This window comes from Hippocampus guttulatus, chromosome 14 (genome assembly GCF_054856545.1).
Source record: "Hippocampus guttulatus isolate MCC_2025c chromosome 14, RoL_Hgut_1.0, whole genome shotgun sequence".
Classification (NCBI taxonomy): domain Eukaryota; kingdom Metazoa; phylum Chordata; class Actinopteri; order Syngnathiformes; family Syngnathidae; genus Hippocampus; species Hippocampus guttulatus.
Window position 1 is genome coordinate 10,563,119 of NC_141274.1, and position 24,903 is coordinate 10,588,021.

At 42.4% G+C, this 24,903-nt stretch overlaps 1 protein-coding gene across 1 annotated transcript in view; it reads right to left on the bottom strand.

The window, feature by feature from the left end:
• Window positions 1–4,223: 4,223 nt before the first annotated feature.
• LOC147194994 (vertebrate ancient opsin-like) overlaps window positions 4,224–24,903 on the bottom strand; it is a 34,091-nt gene continuing 13,411 nt past the window's right edge. The window contains exons 3-4 of the mRNA XM_086129981.1: window positions 14,208–14,441; window positions 4,224–5,974 (exon numbers count right to left, since the gene is read on the bottom strand). Of these exons, the coding sequence (XP_085986107.1) occupies window positions 5,690–5,974; window positions 14,208–14,441 (519 nt within the window). The 3' untranslated portion in view covers window positions 4,224–5,689. The remainder of the gene's footprint in view (window positions 5,975–14,207; window positions 14,442–24,903) is intronic.

Genomic DNA, 24,903 nt, shown 5'->3' on the forward strand with positions numbered 1-24,903 from the left:
CACGCGCCGAATTATCATGACTAATCCCGTTCCATTTCACTGCAGATTCTGTGACACTTTGATCTTTTCGGAGTGAAATAAAAATGGCATGTTCATCTAAATGATTTGAAACCACACTTGACTCCTTTGGGGCTAAACAGAGCATAGAATTAACAATTACCATCTTAATTAGCTCCCGCTGACCCCGAGCAGGCCTTTGTATAATTGCACATGATGTGCTTTTCGTTGATCCGTGTCAACAAAGAGAGAGCATGCCGGTGAGTAATGGATACAAGATGTGATCACTTACAAATATGTGACCTCACGTTCTTTGCGTCGCACTTTTCCCGTCCGTGGTATTTCGAGCTTTTTGCATGCACGGCGTCCATAGGAAATGTACCACAAAATGGGAAGTGACAGTGGAAAAGCCGGTGGAAATTTGGCGCTTCCTTTCTTTTGTGTGGGCAGCATTAAAAGCGACTATCCTGACCAAAATAACAAAAAAGTACAGATCATTTTGGGCAAAAGCGAACAAGGTACTTTTTTTCTGGAACACTCGATCAACCGCAAAACAGTTCGAACACGTTTTGATGAACACCATGACAACAAAGCTAATTACCAATGCAAAGTTTTATTCAACACTCCTCTCTCTCCTCACATTTCATGCTTTCCATTTCATCACTTGAGAGCTACATTTTCATTAAAAATGTTTTTTTTTTTAAATTCAACAGTGTTTGTTGTATTGCCTTGCCCTTTACGAGGTGCTTTTCGAACTCGCTTCATCTTTGGAAGATTATGCCGCTTCGTGGCTACCCATCAGTTGCTTTCTTTTTAAATGCTGCTTCTCTTTCAATTATTAGCTGATTTTTTTTTTTCTCTGAAAATTTAAAAGGAAAAGCTGGACCGTAATCACGCACTTTTCCGATGCGTCTGATGCAGTAAATATGCTCACAGCTCGCAGCTGGTCACGTAACATTCTGCTTCTCAATCATATCATCATCCAGCCCCGCTTCTACGTATTTGCCTTTGGAAGAGAAATCGATGGGGTGCGAGGTTGCGGTTGTGCTCCACCATTGATTGCAGCTTTGAGCGTCATCCGACAAACATGGTGTATCCATTCCGCCCGCTTATAATGTCGCGGGTATCTGAGTCAGATCAGAGTCTTATCCGTGTGTGATCCGGGCAAGGCGACTTTATTTCTCGAGCATATTTCAAACACAGGGCGACTTAAAGCGCCTCACATCACCAAAAGCGCAAACAAAGGAAAAGCATAAACAAACGGAACAACCGAAGGCATTCACGGAGCAAAGAGAATGAAACTGACGAAAATTGACAGACTGTGGTGGACCGGTGAGCACGTCCTCCTCACAGTGCCATTCCGGCCTTCCTGTGCGGAGTTTGCATGTTCTCCCCCTGCGCAGTGACAGATACTGACCTTCCGTCGGTACAGATGGAATGTCCACCGCTGGTGATGCATTTGCAAATTGTGTCAGTTACGAGAAAAAAACAAAAATTGGAATGAATTCATTGTGCAGCACAATAGAACCTGAGGTGTGGAAAATGGACATCGAATGAAGACAGAGGAAGAAATCTCCCGCCTTTCCAATTTAGTCGAGCCGTCCTCCTGGCTGGTGATTAATGACGTTTGGATCACCTCCTGTTTCCTTGGGAATTTCTCCTTTCTCCACTCAAAAAGTGCCCTTCCTGTTATTCCCACAGGATCTGTGCTTTTCTCACTTTAACGTAGCTTGCTGGGCAGCAATTATTTTGAGATTTTCAAGCTGATCTTACGATGCATTTGTGGCAGTGGCAAATGAGAAACACCGGCACAAAGACAAAGATGAGTAGCAGAGACGGAGTACGGGCTTGGAGATGGTAAGAGAGACAGCTGATCAAGTGTAATGCCGCAAGGGTGAGGACCGCGAGGCACGCAGGAATGGAGGAGCGGTTTCAGAGATTGCCATCAGGTGTAAACATTTCTGACATCGCCGGTCGGACGCTTTACTGCAACCATGAATGGTGCAGCCAAAAGCGCAAACAAAGGAAATGAACAATGAAGAAGCAGAGACTCGTTTCCACATGAAGACAATTTTACAGTCGAGTGTTAAAGCATTTTTTTTTAATCTTTTTTATTTTATTTTTTTTACTGTGCTATTAAATGCATCCCACAATGGCAGCACCTCTCAAGTATATGCCCAGAATGTAAAAACTATGCTCAACGATACGCTCCGGTTCTACTGATCTTTCTTCCTTCAGTTTCTTCGGAGGTCGATATAACATCTTTGCTCTTTCGTCAAGTCTATATAACTGAGAAGTGAAATACAGTCGGGTGGCACAGTAGTCCTCCAATAGGTCTGTGATTGACAGGTGATCGGCCCAAGTCAGCTGGGATGAGCTCCGACCTCGCCAAGTGGAGAGTAGACAAAATGTATAAATAAGAGAACTGGAGCGTGGTGATGGGGACTTAAAATTCATCCTTTCTCTGCGCTCGACTGGAAATGTATGCTTGAGCGTATCATGGGGTTTGCGTGGATGTTGTGATGGTCCACATAGGACGTTGCACTATTCTAGCCTAATGAGACAGAAAGCTCATCCTCATAGTGACCTGCTGTCTTTTTTTTTTTTTTCTTTCAGCTTTGCCACCCCAGTGAGGGGCTAAGCAGAATTGTTCTCATTTGCTGTTCGGAGACGTGAGAAGCGTTTGGCATTGAGGGCAGCGACCGCCATCTGCTGCGCAGGCTGATTCCTCTGGAGGTGTGGCCGCATCACAGGCTAAGCAATCAAGACAAGGCAGCGCAGCCTAATTTTGTCAGCATATTTTATACTTTGTGGCGGGGGGGGGGGGGTGTCCTCAATCCAAGACATTTTTTTTTTCAGCATTTGGTGGGCTTTAATGTCACGCGAGGGTGTTTTGGGGGGGACAGCGTTTGCAGGCTTGTACCGTGTATGGGTCAGAAACTGATAATTGCCATAATTTCATTCAGTTCAAAAACTGTGAACGCTTGCAACGTCAAGCAGTTCTCGGGCTGGGCTTTTTGATCACCTCAGACACATAAACATGCTTAGCAGCCAAATTAAATGCCACAGTGCACAGCAAAATGCAGCCTTAAAAAAAAAAAATTCTAATGGCCGCCAGTTTAGTAAAACAAAACTGAAATATAGCCAGTGTTTTCATCCAACCCCCCCCCCCCCCCCCGACCCCCAAAATCGTTTTAGTTGACACTGTTGTAGCACAGCTGGTTCTCACGAGTGTTCGAGAGCCTCTCCCGGCTGTCAGTTTGACTCCAAATCGAAATGATAATCATTTGTAATAGCAGCGGCACCTCCTAATCACTCCAAAAGTGTTCCTGTTGAAAATAACAGCTTTAGGAGCACGTATAAAAAGGCTTTGATTATAAAGAAAAAATTCTATTGTGTTATTATTCATCATGAATAAAAATATCACAAAATACAAAACGTAAACCGCACTCACGAGTTAAAATTGTAAATAATGAAACACGAAGAAATGCCTTCCATTACAAATTTGCTGACTTTGCGTCACTTTTTGCATGTATTTTTCAGGTCTTCCTTTGAAAATGCGGCTCCCTGGCTGAGGCGGACAACCCAACCTTTGTCATCTCAAGTCATTTCAACTATTTGATGAGAAACAAGCACCTGAGCAGTTCCCACTCCATTTTGTCCTCTTCATTAATTCCTGCCCTCTTTGCTGAGTCGAGATCTTTTGATCTCATCCAGGGGTAGAAGCCAGAAATTGAGACAGACAAGTTGAGGCTGCGCAAAGTGAGGGATCAATTTGAAAGCAGATTCTTTGCGGGCAACTGCTCATCGCGGCTGGTGATGAAAAATCTCTTACGTAAAGGCAATTTGACGTCAAGGTCTTGTGGATGATTAATCATCGGACAGAGTGCTTGGTTGTTGTTATCCATGACACCCATGTTGACATTGATGTTGATGATGATCAGCGCTCCTTACCAAGGATGGGTAAAAGAGCGATTAGGAGAAGAATAATGGCTTTGATTGTATAGCACTGTTCAAAGTGTTACAAAGTGATCAACAGTAAAGCAAATACAAGTACGAGGCAACGGTACTCAGTCGGAAAGGTGTGGACTGCCCTCTCCAGGTCTGGCTTGAGCTCCTGCCCCATGCGGAGGAGTTCAAGTCTCTTGGCATCTTGTTCAGTGATGCCTCTTCAACTGCATCTGCCTTAGTGTTCAAAATGTTTTTAAGACAAAACGTTGCATGTGTCGTCGTAGATAACAAAAACCTTTATTAAGACATCACCTCTCCAAAAATATCAACATTTCTTTAGCTTTGGTATCAACCTATGTACCATACAATGATGTATACAAGATCTTCGTAGCCTAGATGGAGGGGAGAGGGGGAGTGGGGACACACCACATCTGCTCTTTTTCGAGAGAAACACAACATTGAAAGCTTCACTATTCACTGGCAACACAGCACCCGATGCTCTGCTTTGCAAAACCTCACAGCTCTCTTTGCACCGCGAGCGGTCGAAATCGGTTCGCAGGATGCCGACAAGCACATGACAAACAATATAGACGGGACAAAAATCATTTGAGTGAGAACATATTGTCATGTCAGTCGACCGATTTGATGTGCACTCGAAAGACGTACAGATGCGATCGAGGACATGGAGCCGTGTTGTTCGAAATAGTCGGCGATTGTTGTAAACATAGCGTTGGGAGGCATGTGAAATCCGCCCGTGTGCTTTGCTGACCAAGTGCCCTGAAGCAAGACACTTTGCGGCCAACCCTTTCGGTTTATAAAAGAAGGGATCCTGAGCATTGGGTTTAACCAGAAACATTTGATTTTGTTCCCTGCGCATGCAAGAAATATCATTTGACAAGCAATGCAAAGATCATTCCAAGGGGATCGTACGTTTTAGGGGAAGGGGTGCCGAGTTTCTCGCGCTATCCACTGAACATTACCAAATCACCGTGGGATTAAGTGTATCCATTCAATCAGGGATGCCGTCGTCAAGTGCGCATGGACACCACTGAGGGAACGATGCCGAAGCTCTTTCACGTGCATTTCTTGATCGCTGTCACCTTTGAATGCCGCTTAGATGGCAGCGGGGCTACAAAGTACATGTTCAATCGCGTCTTCGGATGAAATGTCAATTAGAGGGACCTTTAAATCATTTTAAAGTGACAACTGATCAATTTAAGACGAGGTTGTCGGACAGGCGAATTGCTTGAAAACCACCGGCGTTACATTCTTAGTCTTTGTCGGCAGTCTTACACCTTGGCTTCTTTCTTTCAGCTCTGCTGTTCGTAGACAATATCGAAAATCTTCCATTCACATTCAGTTATTTAAAAAAATATTTACAAACCGTTGACAAAAAAAAATACACCTAAAAAGTATTTTTTTGCCCCTTTTGTGTCTTTTTTCTTTTTCTTTTTGCATGTTCACATTTTGTCTGCAGATAAACACAAAGGGGCAATGTAGGTAGGTTCAGTTCCTGCCAACCCTGCTCATAATTTCTGAAAGTAATTCCAAAGCTTCCCTCCAGAACTGCTGTGTATTGGCTACAGCAACCTGGACTCAGCTGATGCAACAGCTCTATTTTATTCGTCTGAACTGGCTCGTTGCAGTCGGACCAACCTCAGCAACCGCACCATTCATTATTAATGCCTTCCAGCCTGGAGACATCGCCGTTTCATGCTAATGTCAAGGTCATAGCCAGAATTCACCCATCGAAGTGGGCCACGAGTGATACCACAGCAGGTTGGTTGAAGTCTGAAGAAGGGGCTTTGGTGACATCATGGGTGGGTTCCAGGGTAGGGTCCAGTTGCGGCACTGCAGCAGCTGGCTGACCCAGGGAGGCCACCATGTATAGAAAGTCGTTGGTATGACGAGGACCTGTCACTGCGCCAGCCCTCACCGGCTTGGTGGCAACCCTTGATGAGCTCTTCACACTGGAGCCTCGCCGAGGAGCCTCGCAATGTAGCAGTGCTTGAAAGCATCTGTAAAACTAAGGCATACGAGACAAGGATTTGATTTCAAAATTGATTCAGATAAAACGTGCGCAAAGGAGAGAGTCATGTTTTGCCAGTAAAGTTTCTTCCTGGAGCAAGTTGAAAGTTGGCCCTGTAATTGCTCCCATTTTTCTTTGGTGAACGTTTTAAGGCAATTACCGGTAGGTATGATTAGGTATGATTGATTAAGCTCTCTCTGTCTCCTTCCCTTCTGCTTCTCGCAACATGATTTTAGGGTTATTGTGGCAAACCTTTTTACATGAGAAAAAAATAGGCCCAGGGACATAATGTATTGGTAGAGTTTCCAAATTGTATGAAACATTCTACTCATAAGATTCTCGTTCACCATTATTGCATGCTCAATTGGCTAAATGATTAAGTTGCTCATTTTCTCTCACGGGTTGCGGGTGAAAGAGCACAGACAACAGGAGAACATAATTCCATCTCTCCGTCCTTCTAAAAATAACGCTTGCACATTTATATTGGGTTGCTCATCATTTCCATAGTGACCACCTGCTTTGAGTCTGCTGAATAATTTGGTTAACGCAGACTGGTTTGTTGATTGGTTTTTGTATTAACACTGAAGTATTTGGTCAATTAAAAAAAAAAGATGTCTGCACATATTTTGTTATTAAAAATTGCATTTTTGTCAGACACCCGGTTAGGAACTGTGCGGTCCTATGTACGATATTTTATGAAAATTCGTCAACTTGCGACTGCACACATTTCTGTCCCCGAATAAATTGCATTTCATAATCACTCATAAAACAAAGACTCATAGACTAACTTTTAATGTACGATCGGAAATTGAGGGGAGTAAAAAAACAAAAAAAAACAACACGAATCTGCTCACACGAATCTGCTCCTTGCCGTCGTCTTAAGTTTGTTTACATTGCGTCAAACGGACCTTCGTAGTTGTCACTCACACTGATGGCGAAAGGTGATGACGACTAAACCCAATGGAGAAACGCTCCAAAGAGCCATCGGGTCCCCAAGTTAAGAAGAGGAGAAAAGGGCCAAAGATAAAGGTATGCAGATATGAATGGCGTTGACCTAATTGTGCATCATGTGATGATAAAGTGACCTGCAGGCCATACGCTACTTATTAGCATCTCGCTAATATGTTGCTACCCCTTACATAGCATCAAAATACCGCTGTTTTTGTACTTTTAGTCGTTGTTGCTTTTTTTATTTTTGTTTGTTTGGTAACTTTTACAATTGGAGGCTTTGTGTCAAGCTATTATAATATAACAGTTAGGCAGCTGCACACGTTTTGTAACTAAACCAGCGCAGCAAGTTTCCAAAATTATAGACTGGGGATTTAGTCAACAAGATTGCATGCATCCTTGTTAAACGTTTGAATGCTAAACATGGGTCCGTGCTAATTCAAACATTCTCCTATACGCATTGATATGATTGGTTATTCTACAATGAATATTTCCACTACGTATCACCTGGACATCCAGGTCACGCAAATCAAACTGCTTTGGAAAGTGAGGATCAGGCTTCTTGTCTCTGTAAATCATCTGTCGAAATATCGTAAATAGTGAATGACTCCTTGATGGATTATTCAATCATGAATTTGTGGAAGTTTCAGCATTCCGATTTCATGCAGATTCTCCCGTTTTACACCAACCGCTACACAACCTAATTCCCCCGGTGTCACGCAGCTCAAAGTCCAGGTATCCAGTTGGGCTGATGGACAGATGGGTAGATTCTGAATAATTGAGCACCCCAGCAGCAGTTTTGACAGCATAACAATTCATTGAGGATGCTTGGCTGTACTTAAAATTCCAGGCATTTCCAAACATGTCCATCCACAGTGTAGGTTGAAGATGGGAAACGCACACATCGCAATTCACAGTTTCTTTCCACCGGCTTTCCGAGTTCACCTATACATGTGGAATCTGATAACACTCTTGAGAAAACGTAGTATACTTAGTATACGCCTTGAGTTAAATGTATACTTATAGTCTACTACATTTTGTCACAAGTGCAAAATACGGAGAAAGTCATTCGCCGCCTGTTTGAAGAAGCAGAAAGACACAAGACGGGAAACCAGATGACACAACATTACTTAAATACAAAAAATACAGCAAATGGAGATAATTGATCAAAACCGATGAAAAACATTCCCAAAACATATTGCCAAACGTCCAACAAACACATTTTATTTGGAAGCCGATATTGTTCAAGCCATGAGAATCCTTCACCTCCACGCAATTCCTGAGAAGTGTAAAAAATGAAATCAAAGCGTCGCTGTGTTTGTGGGTAAAATTTGAGATGAATGCCAAACAAATTAATTAACTCTATTGCAGTGTTCTTAAAACGTCCAAACAAAAAGAAAATGTCTCACGATGACATTGGCATGAGCTGGTTGACGACAAGACCCACAGGAACATAATGTTGAACGTGGATTTTCATGAGCATTAGTGTTCTTTCATCCAACATTGTGTTTCTATTTGCAGTTAGAAAAAGAAACCTCCAAAACTTCAAATCTTAGGAAAAAAAATCACCTGTGGGGAGTGTGCTGGAAATAGATAAACATCAAAAAATGCCCCCCCCCAAAAAGAAAAAAAAAATCACGTTGTGAAAGCATGTACAGATTTGTTGGATGACAGGATGGGGCCGATGTCGTTCTTGGATTTCTAACCTACAACAAATAAATACAACAGTAAAAACTACTCAAGAGTTGCAGAAACTATTACATCAACATAATCGTTAGCTTCATGAATTAGCACCTAACATTTGCACGAGAGTACTGATTGGACTTTTAGATTAATTGATATGTTGACGTCAAATTTTGCGTAGTAGCAAAACATTTTAAAAAGTGGCTTCAATATAAAAGCAGAAAAAAAGTAGTGTCATAAACAGGAGTTAAAGTTCTTGTCTCGATAAAGGTGGGTTAAAAAAAAGCCTTTAAATCAAATGAAATACTGTTCTTGACAATATTAAAAAATATTTTCTGGAAGAAGAAAAATAAATAAGACCCAACAGGGCGCAAACTAGAAACATCAACAGGCACATTTTGCCCTTCAATACTACATCGCCAGCGATGAATTTGTCTAGACAACAAAATAAGTATGCATGGATGCTTTGTACCACCCAACAAACTTGACACCTGACTGAATATTTGCCGGATGCGAGCGAAATGCCCGAGGACATGCCAAGCGCCATATTTCTATAAGGAATACGCTGCCTCCCCGCCTTTTCTGTCTGTCAATAACCTGAAGCTTATCTTGAGAATGGAGGCAAGCAACATTTCTCCTTAGCTGTCCTAATAATACACTGACGGGGCTCGGTGGAGCAAAGAGGAATAATGGAAGGGGTCGGAGCATGCCAACGCACACATGCACGTAAAAGGCTAGAAGGTCAAGCAAAACAAGGGAGACAGCCGCAGAAACATAAATCATGGCAGGGAGATGGAAAGAGCCTGATGCGGTGACAAGGTACTTTGGAGAGAGAGTGAGAAAGGTCACAGGCGTCTCTGAGAGCGTGATGATCGCAGGACTTTCGGACAGCGTTCTCAGCTACCTGGTTTGATGCCCGGATAACATTTTGCACTTTGAGGGCGTGTCCGTTTTTGAAGTAGGCGACGTCTTGCTTTGGATACAAGCACAGTACGAGAGACATTGTAGACTTTTCATACGTGAGTAAACATTTTTTTTTGTTTTTGTCGAGAAACTTCAAGTTGACACTTCAGTAGACGGATATGTTAAAACTGCAAAGCTGGTCTCAAATGTTCGTCGGGAATGTTCCAAAGAATGCGCACTAATTATTTGTGCGGGGGGCAGGGGGGGAGGAAATATAGCATTCCAAATTCTCCAGTGGTCTCGTGGTTATTTCGATGCTGAAAGTCACTTGAGTGGTGTTTAAAGAATCTAAATGAAGTCATTCCATGCTCGGATGCTTTGTTTATGAGCATTACTATGATAATGGGACGACTTCATTTGCTCCCATAAACTGTGATATTGAGAAGCATCCCGGGAGTTCAAAAAAAAAAGTGAATAAATGTGAAATGAAAATGAAAATCAAGAATGAAAAAAAAATGGGTGGAAATGATTGTCAACGGATTTCACAACATCTGTCCTTGTTTTTCGCCGTTGAAGGAAGCTGGTTCAACAAATCATTGGGCCTGTCAACCTGTCACTCATCATAAGACAACTCCAATATATATATATACAGTATATATATATATATATATATATATATATATATATATATATATATACTGTATATATGAATATAATATGTTCCGGTATGTTGAGAAATAAGGATAGGGGAGCAGCATTTTGACTATTTTTGTACTTGAACTGTGCTTTCTGACTGTTTATTGCGCGCGAGTCTGAAAGAAGATCTCAGCAAGGGAAGGCAACTTGAAATGCTGCTCTCATAACCTCGCGATTGCTCCAAATTGCACAGTCGGCTGTGAAGGTATGCGAGACGTTACGGATGGGCAGATAGTTAATTAGGCATTCGTAATGTTTCATCTGGACGTTATTCACTCCAGTGGATTTCCGTCTCTGCGACTTTGTCGGGAAGTGAGTTCGTTTCACATCACGTCAAAACGCCGTTCGTTGACAGGAATCAAAAAGCGCACCCGAGCGAAATCGTACCCCGAAGCCCACAGCTCCGATTCCTGTTCCTGGTGGCCTCTTTGGCTGTGTGTTGACTGTGGGCGCCACTGATGGATGATGGCCGAAACGCACGCCAGCTGTTCCTCGTATCTGTACAGCATTTTTAGTCTTCAACTCGCCTCAACTCACAGTTTCCATAGTAACGGGCTGGGAGGAATTGAAGACTGAAAATGACATACAGGACATTGGAGTGTCGCCGTCAGGCTGTCACAAGTCGGTGCTATGTTTTTCTCACAATTTCCCGTGAGGTCATCTGTTTGCGGCTGAGCTGAGATCTGCGTCGGATTTGTATTTCGGGATATGGAAATAAGACAAATTTCCTTCTTGGGACGTATGCAACACTTGTTGTCCACATTGCAACAAACAAGCAAACAAACCAAAAAAAAAAAGGAATGATAAAAGTCACTCATGTAAGTGTCGTATGACCTCTCGCACGACATCAAGTATTTATTTCTGGTAGTAGCATGCCACGCTGAGTGCCTAGCGAGAGTGTTGACATACTTCAGATTCACTTCGCTCCGACAGGGTACCTGCTGCGCATCAATATCAGATGCCGAGAGGCTCGATGTTGGACACCGAGGGATGAGAATGTCCTGGAAGTGTAAGCCTCGTTTAAAGCATCCGCACTTTCTGGAGCCATGATACAATACCTGACCTCAAAAAATGTCTTTTGCGGCAAAAGTGCAATAGTCCTCTGACACACGTACAATTGAGCTCATTCGAGCTGAATTCATTCAAGACTTACAAATGACCAATGCTGTCGACTAAGTTAACACCGTATATTCACTAAAAGAGAAGAAAATAGAAGTATTTTTTTCCTCTCATTCTCATTCTGCTCAGACAAGCTCAGACAAGAGTTTATGCCGTTCACTTCCCATCTTTGGCTGCTTATTTTTTGCTTTGATCCCGTCTCCTGCCTCACGTGTTGGAAGAATGACCTCGAAAAAGAATCGGAGCTACTTTACTGATTCAAAGATTTTAAAGTGAAGGGACAAGTTACCCTCGCGATATTTTCTCACATTTCTCTGGAAAAATATACAGTGTTATTCTTATTAACTGCGATACAGCAATCGTACGAAAGATGAACCGCAATTTCGCAAGGGACCGCCGTACATGCGGCTATCGTGTCCAGTTTTACAAGGGGCCTCCTCTTAACAGTTGACAATAAACTTTACACACTGTCATACTGCACACTGAAGATCTACGAAGAGATATTTGGACCTCTGGGTAAGCAGTAAAAAAAAAAAAAAAAAAAGCTGCAATTCTATCATGGCATTTTGATGGTCGTTTGGTATAAACGTCACTTTCGGGATCAAAATTACAGCCTGCCTAGAATGTTGATTTGTGAGGTGCGAGGTTTTACTCTTAACACACCTTGACCATGGAAAGTGTGGCCACAAGGTGAATTTGAACGGTAAAATTCAGATTGGTCAAGATAATAAAGGCATTTAGAAATAGGTTCATTCTGCCATGTGTTATTCCTCATGTGACCCACCTCAAATGGTTAAGCTACTTCAGGAACATGCGATGAGGCAGATGCTGAGGACTGCCAAACGCAGGAAAGCGACTTGCCCCGGTACAGTCGGGAAAGTACTCGGCGCATGTGCCGACAAACTCGCAGGTGTCCTCACTAAAAACTTCAAAGTGTCCCCATCACAAGCCGTGGTCCCTCCATGGCCGAAGTTGTCCATTTTAATCCGTCCTCCAAATGCCAGCGGTGGTCAGCCTCAATGACGACTGACCTGTCGCACTCATGCCAGTGATCATGAAGTCTCACGGCGCGTCCGATCCTCCCTGCCATCGTGTCTCGACCCCCACCTGTTTGCTGACGGGGAAACGGGCTCGGTCTTCAGTCAAATGAGTCATCATACAGAGAGGTGTTAAGAATGCTGTCGGAGTGGTGTACAGTAAACCGGCTCACACTGAACACCTCTCAAAAAAAAAAAAGCTCTTTCTGGTGTCGCTGAGCTAGCTCTGCTACATATACCAGCCAGAGACTGTTACACCCGCGCTGCAAGAAGGAGAGATACCGACGCTCGTTCCTACCGACTGCTGTCAGGCTGCTGAATAAAAATAACAATAATAATAATGATAATAATAATAATTAAATGATGTGAAAAACAATTGTAAATAGCACTGCGATTTATCCATTTTGTATTTATATTGCACTTAATTGAACGGTGTTTGTTTTTTTCTTCTTTCTACCTACATTCTTGCTGCTGGAGGCTGTAAATTTCCCCAGTGTGGGACAAATAAAGGATATCTTATCTTATCTTATATACATGGGGAAACGTTTCGAAAGAATGCGGTTTTTCAGAATTCTGGGGTACACATCTCCGACGGCCTCTCCTGGTCTCCCGACACAGCGGCGGTGGTCGAGACGACCCAGCTGCAATTACGTTTCCTGAGAGTGCTTCGAAAAAAAAAAAACCAACCTGGCGGGTGTCGAGAGCAACCTGACATGCTGCGTGTAAGTGTTGATACGCGGCAGCTGAGAGAACACCACAGAGAGCAATAAACCCAACCCAGATGATCACGGCTCGCTCTCTGCCCAGTTTAGAGGACATTGCCGGATATCAATAGCTCATTAAAGCAGCAAACATCATCAAGTACACTTGCAACCCCAGTTAGCACCCGTTTGCTGCCTTCTCAGAGCTCACAAAAGCTACGTCAACAGATTGAGGCTCAGCTTCCTGCCCAGAACCATCATAACCTCGCATAATTCACCAATCGACACACCTTTGGCATCTTCAGTCCGTTGTCCAAATGTTGTAACTCCCAAGCGCATTATTCCTGATAGGAATCATGCACTTTCAATATTAATATAACATACACATGCACTATTATCATGATTAAAAGTGTTGCCGAAGAATCAGCTGTTACTCTATTTCATTTGATTCAGTCTTATTTTTTTCGGTTTCCAATTCCTCTTCCCGTATTTTGTCCTGTTCATTATTTTCATCTCCATTGTATTATTGTTTGTCTTTCCCACTTCTCCACACGTAAGTCTGTTCTATTCCATTGAATTAGAAGAAGAGGAGAGCACAACTTTCCCAAGTAACGTGTAGACAAATCAATTAAAAAAAAAAATCTGATATTTTGTTTTGTTTTGTTTTTTTCCAAGTACCGGTACTCAATCCTGCTGTTTTAAGTGGGCATGGTCCAAGCTTAGTTGAGACCCACTGAGAGTGTTAGTAATAATACTTCATCGGTAATTGTACTGCAGGTTTTCCCCGTGGTATAGGTGTCACCACTTGCAGCGAGAAAATAATTAGAACTACGAAAACGTAGGCACAGTAACTGTTTATTTTTAGATCGCGTGCCACCTAGAGACAGTCACTTTATGTCGCGCAGTGACAAATGGCTATGTCAACAAACAAAGTATTATAGCCTTTTTTTTTTTTAATCATAGTGTAGTTTACAATACCGTGGAGTCCTTAAAGTGGAATCCCAATATGTAGCTGAAGTAAAAAAAAAAATCTGCCCTTGTCTTTTGAGTCACACAAGTTCTTCACGTCTCAAAATATTTGAACAAAACAAACTGGTGGATGGACCCAGACCATATCTGAAATATCAAATTAGATTACAGTACCTGTTTATTCATGAAGACATATATCACCGGGTTGATGACTGTGCTTGTCTTTGCCAGGACGGACGGTATGATGCTGGCTTCAGGCGTGACAAGGCCGGGCGGTCCGAAAGTGGCCAGCAGCGCCATGATACCGTAAGGCAGCCAGCACATAAGGTAGCAGATCACCATGATCACCACCATGAACAAGACTCGCTGCTCCCGTTTCCTGCTCATCGATGCGTTGATCCCACTCACCTGGACACAGCAAGGTAAGAAAAGTACGTGAGGGTTGTTTGGAGACCCCCGGTCGCAACGATCCCCCCCCCCCCCCCCCCCCCAACACACACACATCTCTCGGGGGGCCCCTTTCGCTCGGGGCCCTGGGCAATTGCCTGGCTTGGCTGTCCTATTGAGGCATCACTGGGAGATGGTGGAGTGAGAAGGTTTTCATCAACTCACGATCTCCCGTGATGACAATAGGATTAGGCTCGTAGGTTCTAGAGAAGTGGAACGTTATGGGGGATTAAAGAAAGAAACAAGAGGATCAGGCAGTGTATCAACAGAAAATAACTTCATCAGCGACGTGACAGGTCGAGATATCCCAAAATGATACAATTGTATTTTCTCTATTCATCCACACTGGATTGTTGGGGAGCCTTGATGGCATAAACAAAATAAAGCCACGCAGAAATGACAGACAGATCATGATTTTCCTCGTGTTGAGTTTTTCCTTCATGTCAATTGTAAGATGGCATTCTGTTTTGATGGTGTGTTTATTTTGTCACTATACACTCAGCGGGCAGGAGACATGCCTGCACAATCTATACAAAGCAAAAAAGGGGAGGGATAAAATCCAACACAGTGATGTCTGCGTTTAGCCTTAAAAATGCAGTTACATGCCCCCCCATGTATATATATATATATATGATATATGCGCGCACGCTGCAAGGCCCTGTCAGCTAGGCTAAGGTATGTTTCTAAGCTTTTCTTACATTATGAATTATTCAGTTTACCTGCCACTGACCAAGCTAAGTTGCTCGTTTCTGTTGATTCCCTCCCTGTCACTCATTCTGTGACATTAACATAGCATATCGTGTCTCACCCGTTTCAATTGCTGTCACACTGTGACACTCAATGGGAGCCCACGTGTTGCCAGTACTCATGAAAAATTAAAAACAGGTCGAATGTTTTTCTGGATTGGCTTTACGTTAACAAAACAAGCCTTGCGTGTCAGTCAGTGGTGTGCAAAGCACAGTGGATGCCCGGAGCCATTATCGACCATTAAAAATGTTATCGGCGGGGTGGTGGGGGGTGGGACGTGCTTTGGATGCCTGACTCAGGTGGACGCCCTGTGCATGCCCCTGGTCTCCGGCATAACGGCACAGGCAGGTAGGTCGTTTGATTTCATGACTAATTTGAGAAATGCCATTCGAGCTATTCATCGAGGATTCATACTGACTCACAATCGGCATGTAGTGACAGTTGACTTACCACGATTTCAGCAATAATTAAACATGCACTTATACGTGTGGCAGTCCACAATGAATGAGCAAATTCAGCATAAAGGGATAATGTGCTTTAAAACAAGAAAACAGAGAAGGAAAAGGTTTTCCCGCCGTGATTCACCCGCCCTCAATGACGCAGGTTCAATCTGTCCGGCAAACGTACACACAGTTTTACCGACTGGCCTTAAAAGGGGATGTAAATGATGTGCATGGCACAATTCTGCGCTAGCAAAGATGGCTGCCAGAAATAGTGCAGAGGTGTTTGTTGGGGTTTCTTTTTATTTTTTTCTGTTCCCCCTCCTCTTCACCGCCGCTTATTGAATCCGTTCCAGTATGTTAACTATCCAATGGCTTATATCTTTCTGGCTTGACAGAAGGTGCATTGACTGTTCTTGAGTCCCCGGCGGACTGTCAGTTATTTAACACATCATTAGTGCACACTGCTGCATTCGGAAAAAAATACCTTTCCACCAAACTAAAAAAAAAAAACTCCCCACATGCAGTGTCATATTCAATGGCCATTTTAGATCGGGTTAAGTGGTCAGTCACTTAGTTCCTTTGGGTGACAAAAAAACATTTTATTCTTTTCAGTGATTGAATTGAAACCCTTAATCCAAATAGCATTTCCATCTCATGTCAATGACTTTAAAATCGCCCAATTAATGTACAAAGCACACAATAAACTGCTCTGCCAAAACATTCAGAAGTTTTTTGAAATTCGAGAAAGCAGCTATGATTTAAGAGGTACCAACTTCTTCAAAAAACTCAAAACAAGAACAAACATCAAGCAAAGAAGTGTATCTATCAAAGGTGTTAATCTGTGGAATAATCTCGAAACGGACCTGAAAATGAGTAAATCGCTTGCTGAGTTAAAAAACAAATTCAAAAAAATAGTACAAACAACCTACATCAATCAGAGTTAAAATGATAAATTCAAAACATTAAATATAATGATAAATCAGAACTAAGTTGATAAATAGAGAAAGGTATATAAATATCCATTATGAATTTAAGAGAAAATTAACACAAGAGTGTCAGGGTGTGGAAGTATATAATCCCGATACAAACCAAAAGTTGTAAAAATATCACGGTTAAGGGTAAAGTATGAGCCTTAATGGAGACTTCTTTCTTCTTACTTTTTTCTTTTCTGATTGATATAAAAATGATTTATTAGATACAATCACATAACGGGGTAGGACTAGATAAGTTTTTTACTTCTTCCTACTCCCTTGAACATAATAACTGTGTTGAATGAAGATTGATTTCTTTCTTTTTACTTTTTTTATCTACCTTATTTTCTGTCAAATTATTACTGTATATATGTTTTATGTTCAATAAACAAACAAACAAACAAACAATGCTTGTCATTTCGTCAACTGAATAGGACAGCAAAACATTCTAGCCCCAGGTTGTCTTCATGGTGAATGTTGAGTGGCCTATTTTTCATTTTATTTAGTCTTACTTGCACAAATGACACTGCACTACAGACCATGTATTTGTTGAGCAAAAAGAAAAGAAGAAATTCTCTTGACCTCAGTTCGTGTGCCCGTGACCTAGCCTTCGAATTGAAAAGGTTTATAACGATTGAATCAAACTATTAACTGTCTGAGGGTTTTGGGACATTGCCATGTAGAAAGTAGCTGGGGCGGAAAAAAATAATCCACCAGAGAGGAAGAGTAATTCAGAGCATTGATTCGCAACCCAAGCTAGCAAGGTAGCTAGCTAGCTAGCTAGCTATCTATACAGTATCGCTACCAATGTCAATTTCAACCACCCGCTGCAAATATTGAAACGATCGACGTCTACGATGCACTGTGTGAGGGTCGAAGTCTACGACCCAGTGTACCGGGGACGATGCTCTATGCATCGTTATCTTTCTCCTTTGACCAGCTACCGAGTGCAAACGTCATCTTTCCTTATTTCCTCTCCTCTGTCACGTCGATCGGCTTTCGCTCCAGGCATTAATTCTATCGCCCCATAAACCAGTGTGGCTCCAGGTGGTCATGGTAACTGCCAGCTCCAATCTGAGATGTTGCTTTTGCCACCATGGGATTCTGGAGAGTGTACGCACAACATGATGAAGACGACTGTCCTCTCTCTTTTTCTTAATGGTGTCGAGGATCCGTTCCAGACATGGATTCGAGGAGAGGAAAATACACTGCTGCCGGGTCAGAACATGAGATTCCAAGAACAAAGACATACTGAAAAAGGAGATTTCGGTTTTATTTCATACTTGCACGGTTCAGTTATTTAACAGTTTTTCTAGATTTGCATTTTAGTTTTGGGGTTGGTTTTTTTTTTTAGTCGTTAGAAAATTTATATTTCAGTGCCGATTCGTTTTTTTTGTTTTTTTTTGCTGCGAGTGAGGTCATTTGTTCACGTGTACACCGCACGATGTCATATGGAGGAATAAATTGTAGATGGAATGTCAAGTCTCGTTCCATATGCCAAAGCCACGTTGCACCTCCTGTCCAGGAGCTGACTGATGCTTTCATCCAGGTCTGGGAGGGGATCCTTCAAGAGAGAATTCCCCGACGCATCTGGACCATGCCAGGGCGTTTTAGGGACATCCAACAGGCACAAGGAGGCCACGCACACAACTGAGCCTCATTTTGACTTGACCTGAGGAATTTCCACTGAAATTGGATCAGCCTCTTTTCTGAATGTCCACTTTTATTTCATGTAGGATGCCAAAAGCAGACCCCTGTGGGATAATAATCCAATTTTACATTACTTTGTCCTCAACACATTCCATGGTGGGATTAAAGTGCAACATTTCTTTAATTGATATCTAAATTGCATTATTTTAGTGTTCCCTTTATTTTTTTGAGCAGTGCATACAATCTTGTGGTGTTGAGGTGGAGAGTTAATAACATAGTGTTGTAAAAAGTTGCTATTTTGAAAGGGGTAGAAGTACCCGAGTCTTGAGGGAATTTGGGGAAAAGGCCAGATTTAAAAAAAAAAAAAAGAAAAAAGAATGTGGTACTCCAGTGGCAAGCAGTTAATAATTGTTTTTAAAGTTTGTCGGTAGAGGCCGCTGCAGAGATTAAGGTGGCTGGAACAATTGTAAAGGTGTGAAAATGATTTCACAAGGCACCGTGGCATATAGCTCTTTAGGAGATAAATTAGTTAAACATTTAGGCTCAAAAAATGCAACGTCGTCGTCACTGACAATGTGGCTGCAGTATTGTTTTAATTAAACAGTGACTGTCTTTCGGAATGCCATTGTGCGGTCTCGAGAATCACAGCCGCAATTAAAGTTGACACTGTGCTCTGTTCTCGATATAGTATGTCAACCATGACCCGCCTGTGGGAGAAGACGGCAACAACACGAATGTAGAAGAATGTTATTGGCGGAGGCAAACTATATTAGATCAAATCATACCATTACCATTTTGATTTTTGAAAAAAACGTGCAACTGTTCAACGTCTCGGTTGTTTTTGCACAACTTGCTATTCTCTAATTCCATGTTATTCCGTGTTTAAGACGAGAATTGACCAATACATGTCCAAATAATTCTACTCCTATGCCTTTCTGTGACTCTTCCGGTCTCCCTATAGTTGTTACAATGATGACATCCTGTGACACTCAGCTAAGCAGCCGCTTCTCTTGGATGGGAATACTTCCGATCATTTTTTTTAGGAGTCCTTTTGGTCGCATGTCAAAATACGCACAGCATGATGAAGACGACTGTTTCATGCATTTTTAGGCTCATCGTGAAATTTTTACCGAAAGCCAAAAATTCCAGACTTTTTATGAATAGTGTATGCAGATTTTTTATTTTATGATTATTATTTTTTTTAACTTCGTAGGTTATCTGTTGAGTAGTTCAGTACTGGGCCAGCAAACTAATTAGAAGGTTGAGCCAAGCGGCTGCCAGCCTGGCGACTGTAAATCACTCTTAGTCTTTGGAGGCTGCGGGCATTGTGTACCTCCTGGCGCTGCACCACCTGCCCTCGTCTCACTTTCCTTTCAGTTTGTCGCTACACAAAAAAAGGCCACTGGACCGTGACATTGGTGGTGGGAACCAAAAAGCAGTTTGAGCCACACATGAAAGACGGAACAAAAAAGGCAGGCGGGCAGCAGGCAGGCAAGTGTGAGAAATCAAATTGGTTGTTTCAAAGAACAAAGAAAATGTGTGGGGTCGTATGGGTATGAATGCGAGTGTCAATTGTTGTTGTTTTTGTAGTTATAGAAAATACATGGCTGTTCGGTGGGGGGCGGGGGAGGGGACTTTTGAAAATCCTGGAATGGATTTTGATGACTTTTCAGTTTCAAACTTCAGGGGAAAAAAAGCCGTTCTTGGCTGCTACTTTGCGACACGTTTTGTACTCTCTCAAACACACAAGCTCACAGAGAACTTTGGAAAACTTTTACCTGATCATTGAAAGCAATCAGTATCCACTGACAAAAAAGACGTTTTGCTAAACGGCACTGTCAACTCGCGTCATTCGAGGAGAGTTGAGCTCAACCTTCTTAGCGAGATGATACCGACTCAGGATTGAAGGAAAAGGAGATTAGAGAATTTCATCGAGTGACTTTCCCTTTCTCAAAATGGAAAAGGCAAAACCGAGCCGGTGGAAAACAAGCTCCATATCAAGTCTAAATCAGTTACAGTACACTGAAAGTTAAAATGCTGCAAGTGATATACTGCATGTGTCTAATTTGAAAGGAACAAAAAAGGGCATGTCGGATAACATCTCGGCATCTCGTACTCTTGACGAGCACATCCAACTCCCCCCCGCCCCCCTCCTACTTCTCCGACTTTCCTGATATGATCACTTGCATGAGCATGTCATTTCTGCCATCAATATGTCCTTGAACTTCTGTAACAGAAAGCTCAAGATTTGCAAGTTGCTCGGGGCAAGTGATGCACATTAGACTGTAATTAAAGTGGCACTTTTTGTCTCGGGCGTCATTCAAAGCGATAATGATTCCACACGCTGGAAAGTACAACTTTTTGGGTGTTCCTTTTCAATGGCTTCAGTCATATTTTGTGCCTTTGGTGCAACCTTGACAGCAGCGACGACATGAGAATATCAAACCTAAACAGACTCTTGGCACGACAACATGAATGTGTCCAACTTTTGGCAATTTAGCGCTCCCAAAGTCTAATCCGCCAAAGGGTGAGGGCGCTGGATGCTGAGACAAAAACAAGGCATTAAACTGTGAGCCACAAACTTTGTAGAAGAGTGTGACAATGGCGATGAGGAAACCATTTGATTTTGGTCCGATCCATCAAAGGCAGTGGCTGTAGCTTTTTTTCTTCAATTCAGTAGGATGGCAACGTCATATTTTTTAAGTTGTTTTTTTTCCCCCCCCCTCCACTAGGAAATGATAAATCTCACATAATCTGACCACAGTGCAGGAGTAATTTTATTTTCCTAACTTTGAGATTTTTTTTTTTTTTTGAAGAGGCGGTGCTAGGAAAGATGCTCATGAGATGTGTTGGCGTTTTACGAAGCTTTGCACTCGTAAAATCAATTTTTTTTCTTGAAAAGTACACCTTGAAAGTGAATTTTCAATCATCCGATATCGTCCTTCACTGATGAAATGGTAAATGGAGGGCACTGTAGGTCTACTTTGTACATCGTATGGTTTCTGCCCAAACAGCTTGACACACGTACATACACGTACATTTATCGATTTGACTAGTAAGCACAGCAGGAGCACGCTGGTGGCTGCCTGCTGCCGTTTTAATTCTTCAAATGCCCAAAAGCTTTACTTTAAAATTTGACCATACCTTAATCAGAATCCTGCGTCGCATTGTAACCAATGCTACAATCCGGCTGGCTTAATGTGGCTCGTAAATTCCGAATCCCAAACCACACTGCCATGATTATCGCTGCTTTTTCTTTCACGCCGTCTTCTTCTTCTTTCAGGAGTTGACAAACAACTTTTTGGTGCATGAACCACTACCATATTCGGAGATACATTGTGGGTTTGGATAATACTATTTCACAACCTCCTAATGAACCCAACTCTTTCCAAAAATAAAAAGAGACATTTTCAACTTAACTCACAAGAACTTCTCTGTCAAAATTCAGAGCTACTTTCTGACCTCTTTGCTCTTTAATTAGTTGTTATCTTGCCTGACTTTACATGCCTGCCCCCCCCCCAGCCCATACATGCCCGCCCCCCAGCCCTTACATGCCCCCCCCAGCCCTTACATGCCCCCCCCAGCCCCCTTTTTTTTTGTCCTGTGCGTATTTCTAACGCTGCCCACATACATACCTTTGAATAGTATGAATCTAGTTTATTTGCGGATGACAACTCTTTGATGTATACCGCCACCTACTGTACAGGAAGCGCAAAGCGTTTCCGTACATAGTCAACGCAGTCCACTCAAGCAAAGCTGCTGCATTCACCCGTGCGAACAAACAAACGCGAGACAGGCGGGGCATGTTTTCGTCAGTCGTCAGCGGAATGAGCATCTGTCCGGGACAGACTGAGAGGTCCATCGGTACTTGACCTGGTTAGTGACAAATGTCACCGATGGATGAAAACCAACTTGGGTCAGTGCTTAGTCTGTCATCATTCCTCAGCAAAAAAGATGCACTGAAGGAAAGCCCACTTCTGGTATTTTGTGCCATCAAAAGACCATCAAGTGCTCCATGTTTCCCATTAAAAGAGGAATTTCACTCTATAGTCCAACGTTGACACATGTGTTATCTCGTAATGTGTTTAATGAACTTGGCGGCCAGCTATGTTATTTTTATAACCTTTTTTTAAATTCAAAAGTACATGAAAAATAATTGTTCTCAAACTGACTATAGGAAAATGATGAACACTTTCCTGCTGCAAGCGGCGTACATCCCGTATGTGAAGTCTCCCTTTAAAGTACGTGCACGCCTGTGATTGTAACTTTTATTGAAGCAAAGACAGTAAAAACTGTCCTGCACTTGGCAAGAAGATTCCGTATGCTTCAAACAAACGATTTAAAAGGGACAAAGTGTTGTAGTAATTCAGAATAGGATGTGGCGAATTGAATATTCGTGTGCGTGCGTGTGCGTAAGCTTATGTGTACCTACATTAACAGTATATATTCAAATGGAGTAGGCAGAAATGTGTTTTCATTTGATGCGAACGCGCTGCGAGGACCGCAGGGAGAGGCACGACACAATAAATGGACTTTTTGAATTGCAGCCCTCAGGGTTGTTACTTTGCTTCAGATTGCATTTGGAACTATCTCTGATACCAAATATTTTCCCGCATCCTGAATTTCTAAAGGGACTATCGATTTAAAGGGATCAACTCTTGGGACCAATGTTATCTTTGGCCGCTAAAAGCCAAACTAAGAGGATGCTGAATAGGAAGCAAGGCGAAGGCGGGAATTCCTAATGAGCGCTTTTGTGCGCATGCTTTTGGCGAGCGTACGACACAGTTGACATCTAAAATACCGTAACTGCTGTGAACCATTGCATGCGTAATCTGTACTCATTGGAAGCACAACTAAATTGAAGGAAAAGACCCGAGGAGATAATAAATGTATTCCAAAGTAGAAATATGCAGGGCAGTTGTCACATCGCTGATGTCATGCACATGTTTTGAAGGCTTTTCTTTGCACGATGGAAGGAGTTTTACTCCTACTCTTCAGATGCCTTTGGATCAATAAAAGACTGGCTCAATAAGAGTGGTGACTGGGGGATGCGGGCCCAACACACAAAGACATATCGACAATCCCAATCTGGTCATGAACGCATTTATGGCTCCGTTTAAAAGGTTGCTCAACGGAATAAAACGAAGCGCTGAGCAAAGCCTTTAATTGTGCTGACGCGCATGCATCGCATCTGTAGCTTGAGCGTTCACCTTTCAGCCACTGCGATGATGTCAAATGTGTCCGTGGCAGTAAGACGATAAACGCGTCTCTCTTTTTGGGTGATTAGTTTTTTGTTTTTTTTGTTTTCTGCATCATATTTTATGACCTCAAGGGTCAGCGAATCCCTCGATCAGGCGCTTCCCCAGTGATAATTTTACAGTTTACCCCCAGCGAGTCCCAGGGACTCGCTGATCAGAAAAGTGTAAGTCCCATTATGCATTTAGAGAGTCCCAAATGTTGAATTCCGAAATGGTCTACTTATTCAATTGCATATGATAATAACACAAACAACAACATATACATACAATTATAAAAAAATGCTGCAAAAATGTAAATAATTCAGTAGCAGGCCCGAGGATTTCGGTTCCGTCGGATTGCCCAATTGGAAACCACGGTAACTAATTTTGGGTTCCGTAAACCGTATGATGTAAAAGTGACTTAAACTTGTCTGTTAGCGAGATGTTCCGAATTTGACATCGGATGTGACATCAAATATTGATCATTCGCATAACAAATATGAATGCACAGTCATTATCGACTTGATAATTATCTAGCCAACATCTGGAATTACGATGTTTTATCAATTAATCTGCTAACAAAAACACGCAAGGATGAAGATGAAAATCCAGTGATGCTGTAGTTGGCGGGGCGCTCCTTTGTATATGATAAAACTAAAAAAAACATTTGATTTGAAAGTGTTTTTCACAGTACTCAAAGACACTTTACAACAGTTAATGAAGAGGTCTGGGATAAACACATTATTTACTTATTAGCAACATGATACTGTACCTATGGATGTTTTTCCGAATGCGGTGGAACCACAATGCGTCCCAAATAAATCTGACTTCTCCTCTGACGATGTGCGACAGAGGTGCAGAGAAGAGGTATAGCAATGGGGTTACAGTCTAACAGCAGACTATTCACGGACTATGCAGACCTTGGCGGCACTTTGGTAGAAGTCGTGCGCGTCTGAGGGACGCTAACGTAACCCTAATGAAACGTAGCAAACAAAATATATATATTTTTCTTTTTGGAACATGGAATGGGACGAGCCAACTTCACGCACTGTGAACAGAACGCTTCATGCCAGTTTTCGTAGTCTGCCTCCTCTTCATCTAGCCCAGTAAAATACGATGCGTATGCGTTATCGCCTCACTTGCAGCATTAAGAGTAGAACACACACGCACAGACACAAAGTCACATTGTCAGACCGTTTGTTATGCGCTTGCGTTTCCTTAGTTGGCAGTAGGGGGCAAAGGGCCCATCAATCTGTGTGTCCTGGAACACACACACACACACACACACACACACACACACACACACACACACTTCAGCAGGAGGAGGTCCTTTTGGGTTTTAAACAGAATTACTGTGATCCTTACAAATTATGTC